Genomic DNA, 19,154 nt, shown 5'->3' with positions numbered 1-19,154 from the left:
ACAACAGTGTCTCATAAGCGGTCATAGATTGAGTGACCACATTTTTGTGGGAGGGATTATTATCCCTGGAAAGCCTATCGATTAACAACTGGGTTCCTACCTACTGGAAGGTAAACAGAGCCGTGCGGAATCAGGAAACTTGCCCAAGGTTTGGCCCTGATCTGCCGGGAGTCAAACCCGGGTTCTCTCGCTTGCGAGGAGAGTGCTCTCACCACTGAGCTGCAGCGAAATGTACTTAATGGCCCGTTCCTCATTTTAGCAGCTGATCATTTATTAATTAACTCCTGATTTTCTAACCCTATGCCCGATCGAGTCTGATCGGTACCCAGATTAATGTGTTTATTACCTGACCACATTGTTCCCAAACTTATTGTAAGAAGCCATCGACAGCAGCCCTCCAAAGCCAATCCCCAGGGAGTAGAAGATCTGAGAGGCAGCATCATTCCACACCTAAACCAACAAGATAACACCGTTCACCGTCATTATACACAGTCATTATACACACGCACCGTCATTATACACACACGGTCATTATACACACGCACCGTCATTATACACACGCACCGTCATTATACACACGCACCGTCATTATACACACTCACCGTCATTATACACACGCACCGTCATTATACACAGGCACTGCCATTATACACACGCACTGCCATTATACACACACCGTCATTATACACACTCACCGTCATTATACACACTCACCGGCATTATACACACTCACCATCATTATACACACACACCGTCATTATACACACTCACCGTCATTATACACACTCACCGGCATTATACACACTCACCGTCATTATACACACTCACCGGCATTATACACACTCACCGGCATTATACACACTCACCATCATTATACACACTCACCGTCATTATACACACGCACCGTCATTATACACACGCACCATCATTATACACACGCACCGTCATTATACACACGCACCGGCATTATACACACTCACCGGCATTATACACACTCACCGTCATTATACACACTCACCGTCATTATACACACTCACCGTCATTATACACACTCACCGTCATTATACACACTCACCGTCATTATACACACTCACCGTCATTATACACACGCACCGTCATTATACACACTCACCGTCATTATACACACGCGCCGTCATTATACACACTCACCGTCATTATACACACACACCGTCATTATACACACTCACCGTCATTATACACACGCGCCGTCATTATACACACTCACCGTCATTATACACACACACCGTCATTATACACACGCGCCGTCATTATACACAGGCACCGTCATTATACACACGCGCCGTCATTATACACACACACCGTCATTATACACACTCACCGTCATTATACACACTCACCGTCATTATACACACGCACCGGCATTATACACACCCACCGTCATTATACACACTCACCGTCATTATACACACGCACCGGCATTATACACACGCACCGTCATTATACACACGCACCGACCGGCATTATACACACTCACCGTCATTATACACACGCACTGCCATTATACACACGCGCCGTCATTATACACACGCGTCGTCATTATACACAGGCACCAGTAAATATGAACTAGAGTTGAGAAGGTTGGACGATGATCTGCTCGACGTTTTTGAGGGGGACGCATCTGATGTGTCTTTTTTTGGTGACACACACAGGAAACCCGTCACCAGGCTTGAGAGTATCAAAATCAGACTACGATCCACATATATAATAATAATTGTTGCATTTGATATAGCACCTTATCACGTCTTTGAGATGTCTCAAAGCGCTTCACAGAATATACTGTAAAGTGTAGTGACTGTATTTTGTGGGAAACATCTGAAGAGGAAAAAGACAGTGACGAGAGGATATCAAAGAGAATTTAGAAGGAATTACTTCACATGGAGGATAGTGAGTCTGTGGAAGTTGCTGCCTAAAGCGGGGTTGAGCAGATTGTGTAGATGTATTTAAAAGAAAACTAGATAAACATAAGGGAGAAGGGAATAGAATTGAGAGGGATTGGGGGAGTGGGTGGAGACTTGTGTGGCGTATAATAATAATAATCATTGCATTTGACATAGCTCCTTATCACATTCTTGAGATGTCTCAAATTGTTTCACAGAATATACTGTTACAGTAATTGACTGTATATTTTGCGGACAGAACGCGGCAGCCAATTGCGCACAGCAGTGTCCCACAGACAGCAGTGCATAAACACAGGCACGGACTAGTTGGGCCGAGTGGCCTGTTTCTGTGCTGTACAGTTGTATAAACTTATGTAAATGTGAAAGGGTAAAGGAACGGGAATTAATTAACATTCAGTGGGGCTAGGGCCTTATCATCTAATAATAATAATAATAATAATCAGACTCAATGGGCCAAATCATCTCCTTGTGTGATTCCAGGATACACACATAAACATACAGGTACCTAAATGCACATCTCCTCACATACACAGGAACTGGAATTATCCCAATGTAGGCAGGATGTGTCAGGAGGGTAACACAGTCCAGGTGTACGTGTAGGTAAGGTGACAGTCCAAGTGTGTTCTGTACCTGTGCACTGCCCAGACGGCTCCAGTCGGCTGTCAAGTAAAACTGTACCCCCTTTAGGGAGCCCTCCAGTGTGGCTCCGCGGATAATCAGCACGATCAGCACCAGGTAGGGGAAGGTCGAGGTCACATACACAAGCTGAAACACACACAGCGGTGAGCACGGACAGCATCCTCAATGTTTTCACAGCATCACAGGCTTTTCTAGATACATTTGCTCAGACAGCTCAGGGCCAGGGACTCCCCCCTCCCCTCTAAAGGAGAAGGTCCTGTAGTGTAGAGGTTAGCGCACTTGCCTCAGAAGCGAGAGGACCCAGTTTTCCGAGTGAATTTTGGGTGGGGCTTCACAGAGTTTATTGTAAAGAGTAGTGACAATATATTTTGTGGGTGAAACGTGGCAGCCAATTGCCCACAGCAGGGTTCCACACACAACAACAACAACAAGATTCCATTTATAGAGCGTCTTTCACGTCGGGAGGACGTCCCAAGGCACTGTACAGTTGGGTCGGGACCCGAGCAGTGGGGAAATGGTCAGGGTGAGGGGAGGGAAGGGAGGGAGCGAGGAGGGGGGAGATGGTCAGGGTGAGGGGAGGGAAGGGAGGGAGCGAGGAGGGGGTAGAGAGTCGAGAGCGGAGCTGAAGGTACAGTCAAAGAGAAAGGTCTTGAGACCGGTCTTGAAGGAGGAAAGGGAGGAAGCGGCGAAGGCACTGGTGGATAAAGTTCCAGAGCCTCGGGGCTGAGAGGCTGAAGGCCACCGATGGTCGGGCGGTTGGGGCGGGGGATGTGGAGCAGACCGGAGCCAGAGGAACGGAGGGTACGGGCAGGTACGTGGGGGGAGAGTAGGTCGGAGAGGTAGGAGGGAGCGAGGCAGTGAATGGCCTTGTAGGTGAGGATGAGGATCTTGAATTCGATCCTCTGGGGGATGGGGAGCCAGTGGAGGCGAGCGAGGGCGAGGATGAGGGTGAGGGCGAGGGTGAGGACGAGGGTGAGGGCGAGGGTGAGGGCGAGGGTGAGGGTGAGGGTGAGGGTGAGGGCGAGGATGAGGATGAGGGCGAGGGTGGGAGTGATGTGGGTCCGGTGTCTGGTGCGGGACAGTACAGGAGCTGCAGAGTTCTGAATGACCTGCAGTGTGGAGGGAGGGCCGGGAAGGCCGACGAGGAGAGCGTTCCATAGTCCAGCCTTGAGGTGATAAAGGCGTGTTTTTTTTAAGGGATTATTACCCCCAGAAAAGCGATCCGCCAATCGACTAACAACCGGGTTCCTACTTACTGCTGGTAAGCAGAGGAGTGTGGAATAAGGAAACTTGCCCAACATTCGCCCTGCCCGGGAATCAAATCATGTCCTCTTGCATGCGAGGTGAGCGCTCTAACCACTGAGCTACAGGCTCCACTATAATACAGAGATAAGTGATTGGAGGAGAATCGTGTCGAGAGAGTCCCCGGGGTGGCTGAATGTTGTATTTCTGTGCTGTCACCCTCTGTGATTCTAAGAATATAAATGATAATAATGCTTGCATTTGATATAGCGCTTGTCACATCTTCTAGATGTTTCACAGGGTATACAAAGCGCTTCACAGGATACACTGAAAAGTGTAGTGACTGTATATTTTGTGGGCGAAACACGGCAGCCAATTGCTCGCAGCCGTGTCAGGGACGAGCACATATACAGTGATGTACTGTTCACTTGCAGAGGCAGATGTGTGTGATGATGATGGTGATGAGGAAGGTGACTCACTATGCCTGAGCTGTGAATCCCTCGCAGGCAGATCAGGAAGATGAAGATCCAGGCAAACAGCAGGCAGATAGCCAGCTGCCAACGAACACTCCCAGGGTCATGTAGGCCTGAACTCCTGGTCAGCCCCAGAACATGCTCACTGTAACACAACCACAGTTTGAGTGTGTCACTATAACACAACAACAACAACAAGATTACATTTGTAAAGCGCATTTCACATTGGGAGGACGTCCCAAGACGCTGGACGGAGTACAGCATATCAGACCCGAGCTGGGGTCAGGGGGGAGAAGGGAGGGGAGGGGAAGGGGGGTGACCGATGGCATGGTCGAAGAGGAAGATCTGGAGGCTAAGGAGGGGGCAAGGGGGGGGTGATTGGGGAATGGAATTCCAGAGGTTGGGGGCGGAGTGGCTGAAGGCTCTCCCGCGGGTGGGGCGGGTGGGTCGGGAGACGTGGAGCAGCCAGAGCCGGCTGAGCGGAGGGAGCGGGGGGGTTGGTAGAGGGTTAGGAGGTCGCAGAGGTAGGGTGGGGCGAAGCCATGGAGGGCTTTGTAGGTGAGGACCAGGATCTTGAACTGGATCCTCTGAAGCATAGGAGTCGGGGGAAATGGGGTCACGGAGTTTGGTGCGGGAGAGGACACGGACTGCAGAGTTAGTTCTGGATTATCTGCAGCTGTGGAGGGTGGCGTTGGGAAGGCCGACAAGCAGGGCGTTTGCATAGTCGAGTCTGGAGGTGATGAAGGCATGAACAAGAGTTTCAGCGCCTGAGGGGTGAGGTAGTGGCGGAGTCGGGCGATGTTATGGAGGTGAGGGAAGGCAGAGTGGGTTCATGGCTTGGATGTGGGGGAGAAAAGACAGTTGAGGGTGAACAAGACACCTCGGTTCCTGACTGGCGGTGAGTTGTAGTGTACACCATGGAGGTTGATGTTGCCAGAGCCTGAGGTGCGGAGGCGCTGGGGGGAGACAATCAGGAGGGCCTCAGTCTTGTTCACGTTCAACTGTAGGAAATTTGCCCTCATCCAGGACTTGATATCCGACAGACAGTCTGTCAGTGGGTCTGGGGCTGAGGGTGGGGGCAGACAGACAGTCTGTCAGGACAGCAGTGGTCCTGGGGCTGAGGGTGGGGCAGAAAGAGAGAGTTGGGTGTCATCCGCACACATGTGGAAGTTGACCCCATGTCTGCGGATGATGTCCCCGAGGGGGAGCGTGTAGATATTAAAGAGGAGACAAGGACAGAGCCCTGGGGGACGCCAGACGTGACAGTGCAGGGGCTGGAGGAGAAACCGTTAGAGGCAACAAAGTGGAGACGGTGAGAGAGATAGGAATCGAACCAGGCGAGGGCAGGTCCGCGAAGGTTGAGTAAAGCGGAGAGGCGGTGTATGAGGATGGAGTGGTCGACAGTGTCGAAGGCGGCAGAGAGGTCGAGGAGGACAGGGAGGCAGAGGGAGCTCTGATCACAGATGTTCAGAATGTCATTAGTGACTGTGACCCCCAGGGCTGTTTCCGTGCTGTGGGCAGCGCAGAAGCCGGATTGGAGGGTTCAAAGAGGGAATGGTGAGAGAGAAGGGAGCGGAGCTGGGACGCGACGACAACTACAGTAACGTTCATTGTGAATGTAAGCAATTCACTGTAACACACACAGTAACGCCCGTATACCCCCCATCGCACTAGTCCTTGCCAGATTCCACTGGCTCACTATCAACACACTAACCTCCGTACCTCCAGCACCCCAGTGCTCGCTAGGCTCCACTGGCTCCCAATTACTAAACAGATCGATTTCAAGACCCTCTCACTCGTTTTCAAATCTCTTCATGCCCTGGCATCTCCCTCCCTCTCTGACTTGTTTACCTCCCACTCCACTACCCGCTGTCACCGCTCAGCTGGCTCCAGCATCCTGTGAGTGTGTCACTATAACACACTCTAACAGGGCGAGCGGGGAATATCCCAGAACTTGCTTACTCTATAAAACCCAAGAGATGACCATTAATCAATACAAAGTATGAAATATTGTGTCTCTCTCATGAAGAGGGCATCATCACACTTGCTCCCTCCAGCCATCTGACACACTTGTCCTGTCCTCAGCCTCTACTATATCTCGGATCCTTTGATCAAGATCAAGATCCAGAGATAAGTCTATATCAGGGCGGTTCACCTGGTGATTTCAGCTATTGGGAATATTCCTGGGGGATTCACTAATAGTGATAAATTTACCAAACCTAAGGAAATCTCAAGTCTGCGAGACACGTGTAGGTTAGAACAAAGATTGCGTTAATTACAAGAGGAAACATGTAATCACATTCAATCCCCACTCCACCCCACCCACTGTCACTGCTCAGTCGGCTCCGGCATCCTGTGAGTGCGTCACTATAACACACTCTTCATTGTTGTTTAAAGCACATTCAATTCTGTTCATTTCCTTGATCGACCGGTTGATCAAAGTAAAGCTTCCACACCATCAACACCAGTAACATCCAACACGAATAGAAAATCAGAACCTACTATAATAACAACAACAACAAGATTACATTTGTATAGCGCCTTTCACACCGGGAGAACATCCCAAGGTGCTGGACAGTGCACAGCATTTCAGACCCAAGCTGGGGTCGGGGTGGGGTGGGGGGGGGGAAGGGAGGGTAGGGGAAGGGGGGTGGCCGATGGCATGGTCGAAGAGGAAGGTCTTGAGACAGGACTTGAAGGAGGCTAAGGAGGGGGCGAGGCAGAGTGATTGGAGGATGGAATTCCAGAGGTTGGGGGCAGAGTGGCTGAAGGCTCTCCCGCTAATGGTGGGGCGGGGATGTGGAGGGCTTTGTTTGTGAGGACCAGGATCTTGAACTGGATCCTCTGAAGGATAGGGAGCCAATGGAGTCGGGCGAGAATGGGGGAGTTTGGTGTGGGAGAGGACACGGGCTGCCGAGTTCTGGATTATCTGCAGCCTGTGGGGGGAGGCGTTGGGAAGGCCGACAAGCAGGGCGTGAGAGGCAACAAAGTGGAGACGATGGGAGAGATAATAATCGAACCAGGCGAGGGCAGGTCCGTGAAGATTGAGTAAAGCGGAGAGGCGGTGTATGAGGATGGAGTGGTCGACAGCATCGAAGGCGGCAGAGAGGTCGAGGAGGACAAGGAGGCAGAGGGAGCCCTGATCACAGATGTTCAGAATGTCATTAGTGACTGTGACCCCCAGGGGGGCTGTTTCCGTGCTGTGGGCAGCGCAGAAGCCGGATTGGAGGGGTTCAAAGAGGGAATGGTGAGAGAGAAGGGAGCGGAGCTGGGACGCGAGTACTCGTTCCAGGACCTTGGAGAGGAATGGGAGGTTAGAGATGGGGCGGGAGCTGGAGAGGAGGGATGGGTCCAGGGAAGGTTTTTTCAAGATGGGGGTGATGACGGCTGTTTTTAGGGGGGTGGGAACTGAACCGGTGGACAAGGAGAGGTTGGTGATATCGGAAAGGAGAGGTGCCAAAGGTGGAGCTGGGAGACGAGGAGAGAGGTGTGGATGGGATTGAGGGAGCAGGTGGTGCTCTACCTTGGAGTAGAAGGAGGATTTGGCGGAAGCAACAGCGCAGCGGTAGGTCTTGGTATGGTGAAGCCAAATCTGCCGATGGACCATTAGTTTGGCTTTGGTCCAGGCGCGTTCGGCACCTCACACTTGTGCCTTGAGGGAACGGAGATGGCTGGTATACCAGGGGGTTTTACGGGAGTATGAGGCAGTTCGGGAGGTGAGGGGGGAGGCAAGGGAGTCCAGAATGGAGGAGAGGGAGTTGTGGAGAAAAGAGACTGAAGAGGGGAGATCGGTCAGTGGAAAGGAAAGCCTGGAGGGGTGGTAGAGGGTGAGGTGTTCAAAGGACGGGAAGCTTCCAGAGGAATAAGGGGAAAGGGAGAGGGAGGAAATTTGTTTCCATGGTCGGTATGTGATGGTGGAGGGATGGGAAAGGGGAAGGGGTACTGAGGTGTTGAGAGAGATAAAGTGGTGGTCCGTGATGGCTTTATTAATGATGGTGATATCCAAGACCGTGAGGCCCTGGTGATCACCAGGTCAAGAGGGTGGCCACGATCATGGGTGGGGAGTGGATGAGGAGGGCGAGGTTAAGGGAAGAGAGGAGGGAGGAGAAGTCGGCAGAGGTAGAGCAGAAAGGGGTGAAGTGGAGGTTGAAGTCTCCTAAGATTGGGAGGCGTTCAGAGCAGAGGAAGAGGGAAGATAGGAGGGTGGAGATGTCCGAGCGGAAGGTGGGGGAAGGCTTGGGGGGACGGTAAACAAGGAGGACTTTGAAGGAAAGCCTGGAGGGGTGGTAGAGGGTGAGGTGTTCAAAGGACGGGAAGCTTCCGGAGGAATAAGGGGAAAGGCCGAGGGGAGACCGTGAGATGAGAGCCACACCATCGCCACGGCGATTAGGCCGTGGGGTTTGGTGAAAGGTGTAACCTGGAGATGTGGTCTTGACTAGTGGGAAGGTGTGGCCTGGGGTGACCCAGGTTTCAGTGAGGGCGAAGATGTCGATATTTTCCTCAACGGTGAGGTCATGGATTGTGATGGACTTGTTGGTTAGTGAGCGGACGTTCTGCAGACCGATGCAGAGGGGACAGTTAATGGTGGGAGTATGGGGGAGATGAGGGTGGGGAGGGGGTGGGCAGACAGGTTGGATGGGGATGTGAGTAGGGAGGAAAGGTTGGCTGCAGTGGTTGAGGGGTGATGGGCCTTGCGGCGAGAGTGGAGGAAGGGGCAGTCAAGTTGGTTGCTGAAGGACAGCCAACGGCATCAACCATGGTGGGCACGATGGAGAATGTGAAGGGAGGAGCAGAGGGAGGTCGTGGGGGAGTCGAGGAGGGATAGGAGTCAGGGCAGGCGGAGGGAGAGGAGGGTTGAGTGGGAGTAGTGGAGGGAAGAGGACGGGGTCAGGAACATCTTGGGGAACAGTTCGCGTCAATTGCGGCAGCCAATGTGAGCACGGTGAGACTCGGAGCAGACAGGAGCGTTCAGCGAGCCAGGGTTAGACCCTGGGCTGGGCTGGTGAGGCTCAGTGAGGGGATGGGGGTGGGGATGGGGATGGGGGCAGTGATGGGCGCACTGATAGGCGTGGGGATAGGGGTGGGGATGGGGGCAGTGATGGGGGCAGTGATGGGGGCGGTGATGGGGTTGATGATTTCCCAGTGAGTCCTGGCCTCGAGATTCAAATAAGGCGGGCGGGATGAGGTCACGCGGCAGCCTGTTGCTGATTGGCTGAGCCCTCAGAGAGTCCGGAATGGCGGTGCGGGCCGGCCGGGGCGATGGGTCCCTCACAAGTCCTTCCGCATCGCCCTGGGCCCCGCGCTGGGCCTTGTCGCCGCTTAGGGTGTCAAACTCCTTAGCAGGGAAGCCCTCAGACCTCGAGTCAGCCTCGCCACGGGTCCCATTCACCTCTGAGCTGCCCCAGGGCCGGCTCTGACTGGGTCCCAGATCCCACTGGACCTTGAGCCAAGGGTCCTGTCCGAGGTGTCGAGTCCCAGCCTCGCTCTGGGAGCCTTGGCCCCGATCCCGGGTAGGTCGCCTCCGTCTCCGACTCCATTCCAGGCTCCCCGGCCATGGAAGACCTCGACCTTGAGCCCCAGGGCTCCCCACGCCCCAGCTTGAGTCTGGATGATCCACAGCCAACCCCAAGCGTCTCAAGATCCGCAAGCGCCTCCTGACCGCCTCCATCTTGATATATAACAATCTTACATCTGATATAGCGCCTTATTTGGGCAATGACCTATCCTCCTCGGTCACTCTCCTCCCCATAGCTCCTTCTCCACCACTCTCAATGCCCTTGGTCTCTCCCGAACCATCTCCTGCTCATGAAAGTCACCCTGGTACACCAGCCACCTCCGCTCCCTGAAAGCATGTGTGTGTGTTGCTGAGCGCTCCTGGCTCAAATCCAACTTAACGGTCCATTGGCAGATCTGGCTGAACCTTATCAAATCTTACCGCTTCACCCTCGCCTCCATTAAATCGTCATTCTACTCCAGGACAATCTTGGACGCCAAGGACAACCCCAGGCTCCTCTTCTCCATCACCAACCAGCTCTACCGTCCACCCTCTAACTCCTCGCCCATCCTCTCCTCCAACGCCAACTGCGAGGAGATGCTGGACTTCCTCAAAACCAAAGTCGAGGGGATCAGCTCAGCTGCCCCTGGCCTTCCATCTACCCTGGCCCCCACCCATCCCTCTCTCCACACGGTTGAACCTGTCTCCCTCTCCTCTCTCACCACCACTATAACCTGCATGAAACTGACCACCTGCTCCCTCGACCCTATCCCTATACCTCTTCTTAGCTCCCAGCTCCACCTCCTTGGCCCCCTACTCACAGACATCATAAACCTCTCCCTGTCCACTGGCACCATTCCCACCTCTTTAAAAATGGCCATCATCTCTCCTATCCTTAAAAAAATATCCCTGGACCCATCCCTGCTTAAACTACTGCCCCCATCTCCAACCTCCCTTTCCTCTCCAAGATTCTGAAATGAGTCATTGCTTCCCAGCTTCGATCTTTCCTCTCCCGTCAATCCCTTCATGAGCCCCTCTAATTGGGTTTCTGTGTCACCCACAGCACAGAAACAGTCCCGGTCAAAGTGACAAATGACATTCTGCTCATCTGCGACCAGGGCTCCCTCTGCCTCCTCGTCCTCGCCACTGCCTTCAATACCATTGACCACTCTATCCTCCTCCACCGTCTCTCCTTCACCTCAACTTTCAAGGTTCTGTCCTTGACTGGTTCAGATTGTACCTCTCACACCGCCTGCACTTCATCTCCTCAAACGGCTTCTCCTCTCGCCCCCGGACTGTCTCATGCAACGTCCCTCAGAGCTCTGTCCTTGGTCCCCTCCTCTTCAACATCCATATGCTCCCTCTTGGTGACATCAACCGCAGACACAGGGTCAACTTCCACATGTATGCGGATGTCACCCAACTCTTCGTCTCTGCCTCCACCCTTGACTCCAGGACCACTTCTGTCCTAGACGAGAACTAACTTTCTTCAGTTGAATATTAACAAGACCGAGACTCTCCTGATTGGCTCCCATCAGCGCCTCCTCACCTCAGGGGCTGACAGCATCACCATTCCAAGGATGGACACTGCACCTTACTAAGCCAGGCCAGAACCTTGGCATCTTGTTTGACCCTCAACAACAACAACACGAGCTGGAGGTTGGGATCGGGGAAGGCTGGAGGGCAGCGGGGGAGGCAGGGTGATCGAAAGCACAGTTATGGATTGAGCGACCACAGTAGTATTATGTTTTTTTGAAGGGATTATTACTCAATCAGCCTATAGTATCAGTACCAGAAGTCAAGTTGCCAGCAGCAAAGTCACCCAACATACCTTCAACTTTAGTCCAAACCCCTCAAACATTTCATACCTTCAATCACTACTCAGAAAGTGAACAGTTTCAGTTTGATCTCACTCTATTAGAATATCCAGCAATCAAACAGTTGATAAAGACAGGCAGCCTTGTGTGAATTCTAATAATCAATATTGAGAATCAATGTAAATCAGTGATACAAAGATACAAATCCAACTTACTTCCAGAAGACTTCACTGGCACTCTGATGGGTCTGGTTTGTGGTCAGGTTCTGTTGGGAGTTAAGCAAATACATTTTTGCGTTTGTCAGGTACCACACAAATAATTCCACCCACTCGTGACACCCAACTCGTGTCAACTCAGTCTCACACTCTCCCCACTCAACTCAGAAAGTTCTGGATTCAAACTCCAAGTAGGGACTTTTAACTCACAATCCAACAACAACAGATTACATTTACACAACACCTTTCATATTGAGAAGACGTTCCAAGGCTCTGGACAGTCAGGGATTTGGACCTGAACTGGGGGTTGGGATCAGGAGGGGTGGAAGGATACTAGACTCCACGGTTCTATTACATGGTGAGGAACTCAAACACTTACACAGTCTCCCCCACAGTGTGTGACCATTGACCACTCTATCCTCAACTAAGTGGTTAGAGCCCTCGCCTCGCAAGCAAGATGACCCGGGTTAGTTTCCCGGGAGGGCGAAACCTTATGCAAGCCTTCTTACTCCATCGCCTGTTTACCTAGCGGAAAGTAGGAACCCGGTTGTTAATCGATTGGTGGATCGCTTTCCGGGGGTAATAATCCCTTCCAAAAAAATTAATAATAATAATGTGGTCACTCAATCTACGACTGTTTGTGGGTCACTGATGTGCGCAATTGGCTGCCACATTTCGTCCACAAAATATGCAGTCAATTCACGATACAGTATATTCTGTGAAGCGCCTTGAGACGTCTCGAGGACGTGATAAGGCGCTGTATCAAATTACTCCTTACCTGACAGAGGTGGGCATTCGCGGCAGCATCACATGACCAAGGCAGTGGGTATTGGAAAGACATTCCCAGATAGTAGAAGGTCCAGGCAATGATAACGTTGTAGTAAAGTGAAACCAAGGCTGAAACCACCAGCATCCCAATCCCAATACCTGGGGGAGGAGGAATGGAATGTTACTGAGTGATTTGTTTTTAGTCTGACACAACAACAACAACACATTACATTTACACAGCGCCTTTCACATCGGGAGGACGTCCCAAGGCGTTGGACAGTCAGGGTTTTGGACCCGAGCTGGGGGATGGGATCAGGAGGGGTGGAAGGCAGGGAGGTTAGGAGAGTTGCTGAAGGTGCGATCGAAGGAGGGTCTTGAGACGTGACTTGAAGGAGTCCAATTCTGGTCTTCACACTACAAGAAGGATATAGCAGCGACAATTAGCAGATTGCTTTCCGGGCATAATAATCTCTCCAAAATGAACAATAATAATAATAATCCTTACATTCGACATAGCATCTTATCACATCTTCAAGACGTCTCAAAGCGCTTCACAGGATACACTGTAAAGTGAATTAACTGTACATTTTGTGGATGAAACACGGCAGCCAATTGCGCATAGTGGGTGTGCTCATTCGATCCATGACTATATCTGGGACACTGCTGCACACAATTGGCTCCCAGTGGGATGGAGGGATGGTGGGATAGAGGGCGTAGGAGGGAGGGAGAGTGTGGGAGTGAGGGAGGGAGGATGGGATAGAGAGTGCGGGAGGGAGTGTGTGAGGGAGGGAGATGTGGGAGAGATAGATGGTTGGGAGGGAGGGATAGAGGGTGTGGGAGGGAGGGATAAAGGGTGTAGGAGGGAGGGTAAGAGATGTGGGAGGGATAGAGGGTGTGGGAGGGAGGGATAGAGGGTGTGGGAGGGAGGGATAAAGGGTGTGGGAGGGAGGGAGAGATGTGGGAGGGATTGAGGGTGTGGGAGGGAATGTGTGAGGGAGGGAGATGTGGGAGGGATAGAGGGTGTGGGAGGGAGGGATAGAGGGTGTGGGAGGGAGGGAGAGAGATGTGGGAGGGATAGAGGGTATGGGAGGGAATGTGTGAGGGAGGGAGATGTGGGAGGGATAGAGGGTGTGGGAGGGAGGGATAGAGGGTGTTGGAAGGAGAGAGATGTGGGATATAGAGGAATAGAGGATGTGGGAGCGAGGGAGGGTGTGGGAGGGAGTGAGGGTGTGGGAGGGAGGGAGGAATAGAGGGTGTGAGAAGAAGGGAGGGTGAGGGAGGGAGGGAGTGTGGGAGGGAGGTAGAGTGTGGGAAGAAGGGATAGGGGTGAGGGAGGGAGGAATAGAGGGTGTGAGAAGAAGGGAGGGTGAGGGAGGGATTGTGGGAGGGAGGAAGAGTGTGGGAAGAAGGGATAGGGGTGAGGGAGGGAGTGAGGAATAGAGGGTTGGGAGTGAGGCAGAGGGAGGGAGAAATAGAGGGTGTGAGAGGGTGTGAGGGATGTTGGAGGGAAGGAGAGGGAAGGAGTGTGGGAGGGAGGGAATGTGGGAGGGAGTGAGGGATAGAGGGTAAGAGGGTATGGAAGGGAGGGAGAGAGAGAGGGAGGGAGGAATGACGGGAGACGTGTGGAGTATAAACGTTGGCCGGCATGGACTGACTGAGCCAAGGGACCTGTTACCAAGTTGTAGAGTCTTTGTAAACCTTCTGGCCCAGAGGAGAGCGGTGCTGTACATGTGACAGAGACACCATATACTACCTTTGAGGATGGGGCAGCATTTCCACACAGTGATTGGGCCAGAACCACCGTACTGCCCGAGGCTGAGCTCCATCAGGAACAGCGGCAGCCCTGTAAACAGCATCATAATGCAGTAAGGGATCAGGAACACACCTGAGAAAACAGCACCAACAAGATATAATCTTCAACAAGGGAAGACAAGTGAATGAGGGAACGAATGAGAGAGGGAGCGAGTGAGGGAGCGAGTGAGGGAGCGAGTGAGGGAGTGAGTGAGTGAGTGAGTGAGTGAGTGAATGAGTGAGTGAATGAGTGAGTGATGAGAGAAAGTAAGAGAGTGAACGAGAAAGTGAGTGAGTGAGTGAGTGAGTGAGTGAGTGAGTGAGTGAGTGAGTGAGTGAGTGAGTGAGTGAGTGAGTGATGAGAGAAAGTAAGAGAGTGAACGAGAAAGTGAGTGAGAGAGTATTAAAGGTCATTTCAGAACTGGAATATGGGTCCGCAGATACCCATCCACACTACGCCCCAAACCCGCACACAATATTACCCATTTCCTACCTCCTCCATTTCGATAACACAGGTATGGGAATCTCCACACATTCCCCAATCCCACACAGTAGCCTATACACGAGAGCAGAAACTCGTACTTCCCCCCCCAGCTGCCACGGGAGGGCAGTGACTCTGAGGGTGCGGCTGAGGTTCCAGAGGGATTGGCAGATTGGGAAGTTTCGGGGTGACTGGCATGGCTCCCCGATGTCACGCTATTTACGGCAGTCTGTGGGGAAAGGAGAGACAGGCGCTTTAGCAACAACGCTACAAATCTCAGATCAGGACCTGGATGGGTATTACCACCACCACGATGTTTAAACACATAATAATAATAATAATCTTTGCATTTGATATAGCGCTTTTCACGTCGGGAGGACGTCCCAAAGCGCTTCACAGAACACACTGTAAAGTGAATTGACTGTATATTTGTGGGCGAATGCTGTGTAAATATACTTTAGGATCATGGCATACAGGAACATGCAAAAAGAACTACATTATATTGTTAAATAAATACATAATCATTATATTTGATAGAGTGCCTTCCATGTTAATAATCACATTAATAATAATAATCTTTGCATTTGATATAGCACTTTATCACGTCTTCGAGACAACCCAAAGAGCTTCACGGAATATACCGTAAAGTGCAGCGACTGCATTTTTTGGGTGAAATGCAGCAGCCAATTGTGCACAGCAATGTCCCACAAACAGTCGGGGATTGACTGACCAAATTATTATTTTAAAAAATTTTTTGAAAAGGATTATTACTCCAGGAAAAGCAATCCATCAATCAATTAACACGTGTGTTCCTGCTTACCGCTAGGTAAACGGAGGTGTGTGGAAACTTGAATATTGTTTCACTCTGCCCGGGAATGGAACCTGGGTCCTCTCACTTGTGCGGCTATTCAAACATATATTTTAGGAAGCAGGGCATACATATAACCTGAATTATACCGCTAAATAATTATGTAATCCTTATATTTATCAAAATCCACACATCTCTAACGGTTGTTGCACACTCATTTTCAAATCCCTTCTTGCCCTCGCACCTCCCTACCTCTCCGACCTGTTTACCCCCAATCTACAACCCGCTGCCTCTGCTCGACTGGCTCCGGCCTCCTGCACGTCCCTCATACGCGACGTTCCGCCATCAGCAGGCGAGCTTTCAGCCACTATGCTCCAAAACTCTGGAACGCTCTTCCTCTAGCCTTATTCCTTCCTTCCCCATCTTCAGTTCACACCTATGCGACCGTGCCTTTGGTCACCTCCCCTTCCCCCCAGCACCATGCTCCACCACTGTCAAGTGCTCTGGGATGGGATGCAACCCTGCTTGAGGGGAGCGGTGTAAATAAAAGTTATTATTATTATTAAGACGAGGGTTTGTCCATGTGTGTTGTGCACATGTTCTCAATGTTTATCCAGTCAGAAGCTTGACAATAAGAAGAGCAGGGTGAACACTGGCCATTGCGACAGTCTCTTCCGCCTGAGCTTTGGGATGTGCTCTCCACGTGAAAGGCGCTATAACAAATGGAATTTGCTGTTGGTGGTGTGTGTGAGTACACATCTCCCACAGTGTTGCAAAGGGCACCCAACGCTCCCTACCCAAATCCTGACATTTCACGGCTTGTACGTCAGACGGGTGTGGTAGTAACTAGTAGCATAATACTCTTTAGATAACATTTCAGATGATGCATCCAGGTTTACCACACCTTAAGTGATTACTAATGAACAGAAATGTTAAATATTCCCGAGGCTCCCGGCAGGGCGAACCACTGGGCAGGTTTCCTTACTCCACACCCCTCTGTTTACCTAGCAGTGAGTAGGAACCCCGATATTAGTCAATTGGGGGATCGTTTTTCCGGGGGTACTAACTCCTCCAAAGAAAACCGATCACTTTTTTTGCTCACACGGTATCCCACGAACAGAACACAACTGTTTACGGGACACTGATAAGCGCAATCGGCTGCCGCGTTTCGCCCACAAAATATGCAGTCAATTCACTTTACGGTGTATTCTGTGAAGAGCTTTGAGACGTCTTATCAAATGCATAGGATTATCGAGAGGGAAAATCTGCATCATTCCTCAGCTGGTGGAATTATATTACTTCCTGCTTGCGACACACTAGGTTAGAAACAGCATTTCCCTGAAACTCCACCCAGATTACCGACGAGACACTGTCAGCCGCAGCTTGTGGGAGCAAAACCAGAAAGAATTAACATATTCAATCTACTGGCTCCAGGCTCCCTCAGGCCTTCCTTTATTCTTTACATTTTTATTGTCTTCATTACAGCGCTAAACCCGAGCCTCAAACCAGACGCTTACAATCCTGTCTTATCGTGGAGTCCTGTAGCTTTGGGATGAGAACGCTCGCCTCGCAAGCGAGAGATCTGGGTTCCATTCCCGGGCAGGGCGCGAAACATTGGCCAAGTTTCCTCACCCCACATGCCTCTGTTTACCGAGCAATACGTAGGAACCTGGTTGTTAGTCGATTGGCGGATCTCTTTTCCGGGGGTAATAACTCCTGTGAGACGTCTCGAAGATGTGATAAGGCACGATATCAAATGCAAGGATTATTATTCCATGAGAATCCCATGGAGACTTTACTGACTTATTCCAGCCCCGACACAAAAACAGTCGCACAGCCCACCTCACCTGCCGGGCTCCGGGTGTCTTTGTTTCCTGATTGGAGACTGTTTTCTTCAGTTGTGTGGCCCATTTCTCCGGAACCAGTCTCATTTAGAAAGGCTTATGTTGTTTCCAATTTAACATTCGCAAGTGAAGGATAGGAACTGGGCTGCGCACGAGCTCTCGCACAGGCTCGGGGGCAGGTACACACTGGCACAGCACAGCTCTGTGTAAGATGATCCTTCAGTGGTCTCCAGGGAGAGGCGATAGAAACCAAACCTGTTGGGTGATATTTACTGGAGGTATTATGCAAAGTGGGTGTGACTGTCTCACCTGATCAGTCGCTCACCTCAACGCATCCAATTTAAATCAACTGAGCTTTGACATACTTTTGTCCACACAAAAGTACACGCTCACAACACCGCTTTCTTTCTGCAGTAAATAATAACAATAATAATAATAATCCTTGCATTTGATATAGCGCTTTTCACATCGGGAGGACGTCCCAAAGCGCTTCACAGAACACACTGTAAAGTGAATTGACTGTATATTTGTGGGCGAACGCGGCAGCCAATTGCGCACAGCAATGTCCCACAAACAGTCGTGGATTGAAAATGACCAATTTATTATTGTTTGTGGTTTTGGAGGGATTATTATTAGGCTCTGTGTGGAGTAAGGAAACTTGCCCGAGGTTTGGCCCTGACCCCCCGGGGATTGAACTCAGGTCTCTCACTCGCAAAGCGAGTGCTCCAACCACTGAGCTACAGGACTCCATATCTTGGTGAAGCGCTTTGAGACGCCTCAGTGACGTGACGCGGAGCGCAATGTGAGCTGAGTTTCGTGTTGTTTGCTGCTGTTGATGTTTGAAACGCTCGGGCTCCTGTGACGCGCTGGTCTCCTTGTACGGTTTATACATGTTCAGGGGACGGCGCGGTGCGGTGCAGTGCAGCGTGGCGGTGCGGCACGGTTTGGTGCAGTGCGATGCAGTGCGGTGCGGCGCAGTGGTGCGGTGCGGTGCAGCGGTGCGGTGCAGTGGTGCGGTGTGGTGCAGCGGTGCGGTGCAGCGGTGCGGTGCAGCGGTGCGGTGCGGTGCAGTGGTGCGATGTGGTGCAGCGGTGCGGTGCAGCGGTGCGGTGCAGCGGTGCGGTGCAGCGGTGCGGTGCGGTGCAGCGGTGCGGTGCAGCGGTGCGGTGCAGCGGTGCGGTGCAGCGGTGCGGTGCAGTGGTGCGGTGTGGTGCAGCGGTGCGGTGCAGCGGTGCGGTGCAGCGGTGCGGTGCAGCGGTGCGGTGCAGCGGTGCGGTGCGGTGCAGCGGTGCGGTGCGGTGCAGCGGTGCGGTGCGGTGCAGCGGTGCGGTGCAGCGGTGCGGTGCAGCGGTGCGGTGCAGCGGTGCGGTGCAGTGGTGCGGTGTGGTGCAGCGGTGCGGTGCAGCGGTGCGGTGCGGTGCAGCGGTGTGGTGCAGCGGTGCGGTGCGGTGCAGCGGTGTGGTGCAGCGGTGCGGTGCGGTGCAGCGGTGCGGTGCAGCGGTGCGGTGGTGCGGTGCAGCGGTGCGGTGCGGTGCAGCGGTGTGGTGCAGCGGTGCGGTGCGGTGCAGCGGTGCGGTGCAGCGGTGCGGTGCGGTGCAGCGGTGCGGTGCAGCGGTGCGGTGCAGCGGTGCGGTGTGGTGCT

The 19,154-nt window shown here is 52.1% G+C and overlaps 1 protein-coding gene across 1 annotated transcript; it reads right to left on the bottom strand.

The window, feature by feature from the left end:
* Positions 1-346: 346 nt before the first annotated feature.
* slc6a7 (solute carrier family 6 member 7) lies at positions 347-17,765 on the bottom strand (the record flags this gene model as incomplete). The annotated part of the gene is given in 8 exon segments (XM_042346378.1): positions 347-450; positions 2,571-2,705; positions 4,301-4,439; positions 11,821-11,870; positions 12,599-12,747; positions 14,342-14,473; positions 14,873-15,089; positions 17,516-17,765. Coding segments are annotated over 8 exon segments (1,010 nt in total), but the record flags the coding sequence as incomplete, so codon positions are not given.
* Between the last annotated feature and the right edge of the window lie 1,389 nt (positions 17,766-19,154).

This window comes from Callorhinchus milii, unplaced genomic scaffold (assembly GCF_018977255.1).
Source record: "Callorhinchus milii isolate IMCB2004 unplaced genomic scaffold, IMCB_Cmil_1.0 Scaffold682, whole genome shotgun sequence".
Taxonomy (NCBI): Eukaryota; Metazoa; Chordata; class Chondrichthyes; order Chimaeriformes; family Callorhinchidae; genus Callorhinchus; species Callorhinchus milii.
This window is presented reverse-complemented; position numbering and strand designations above follow the sequence as displayed.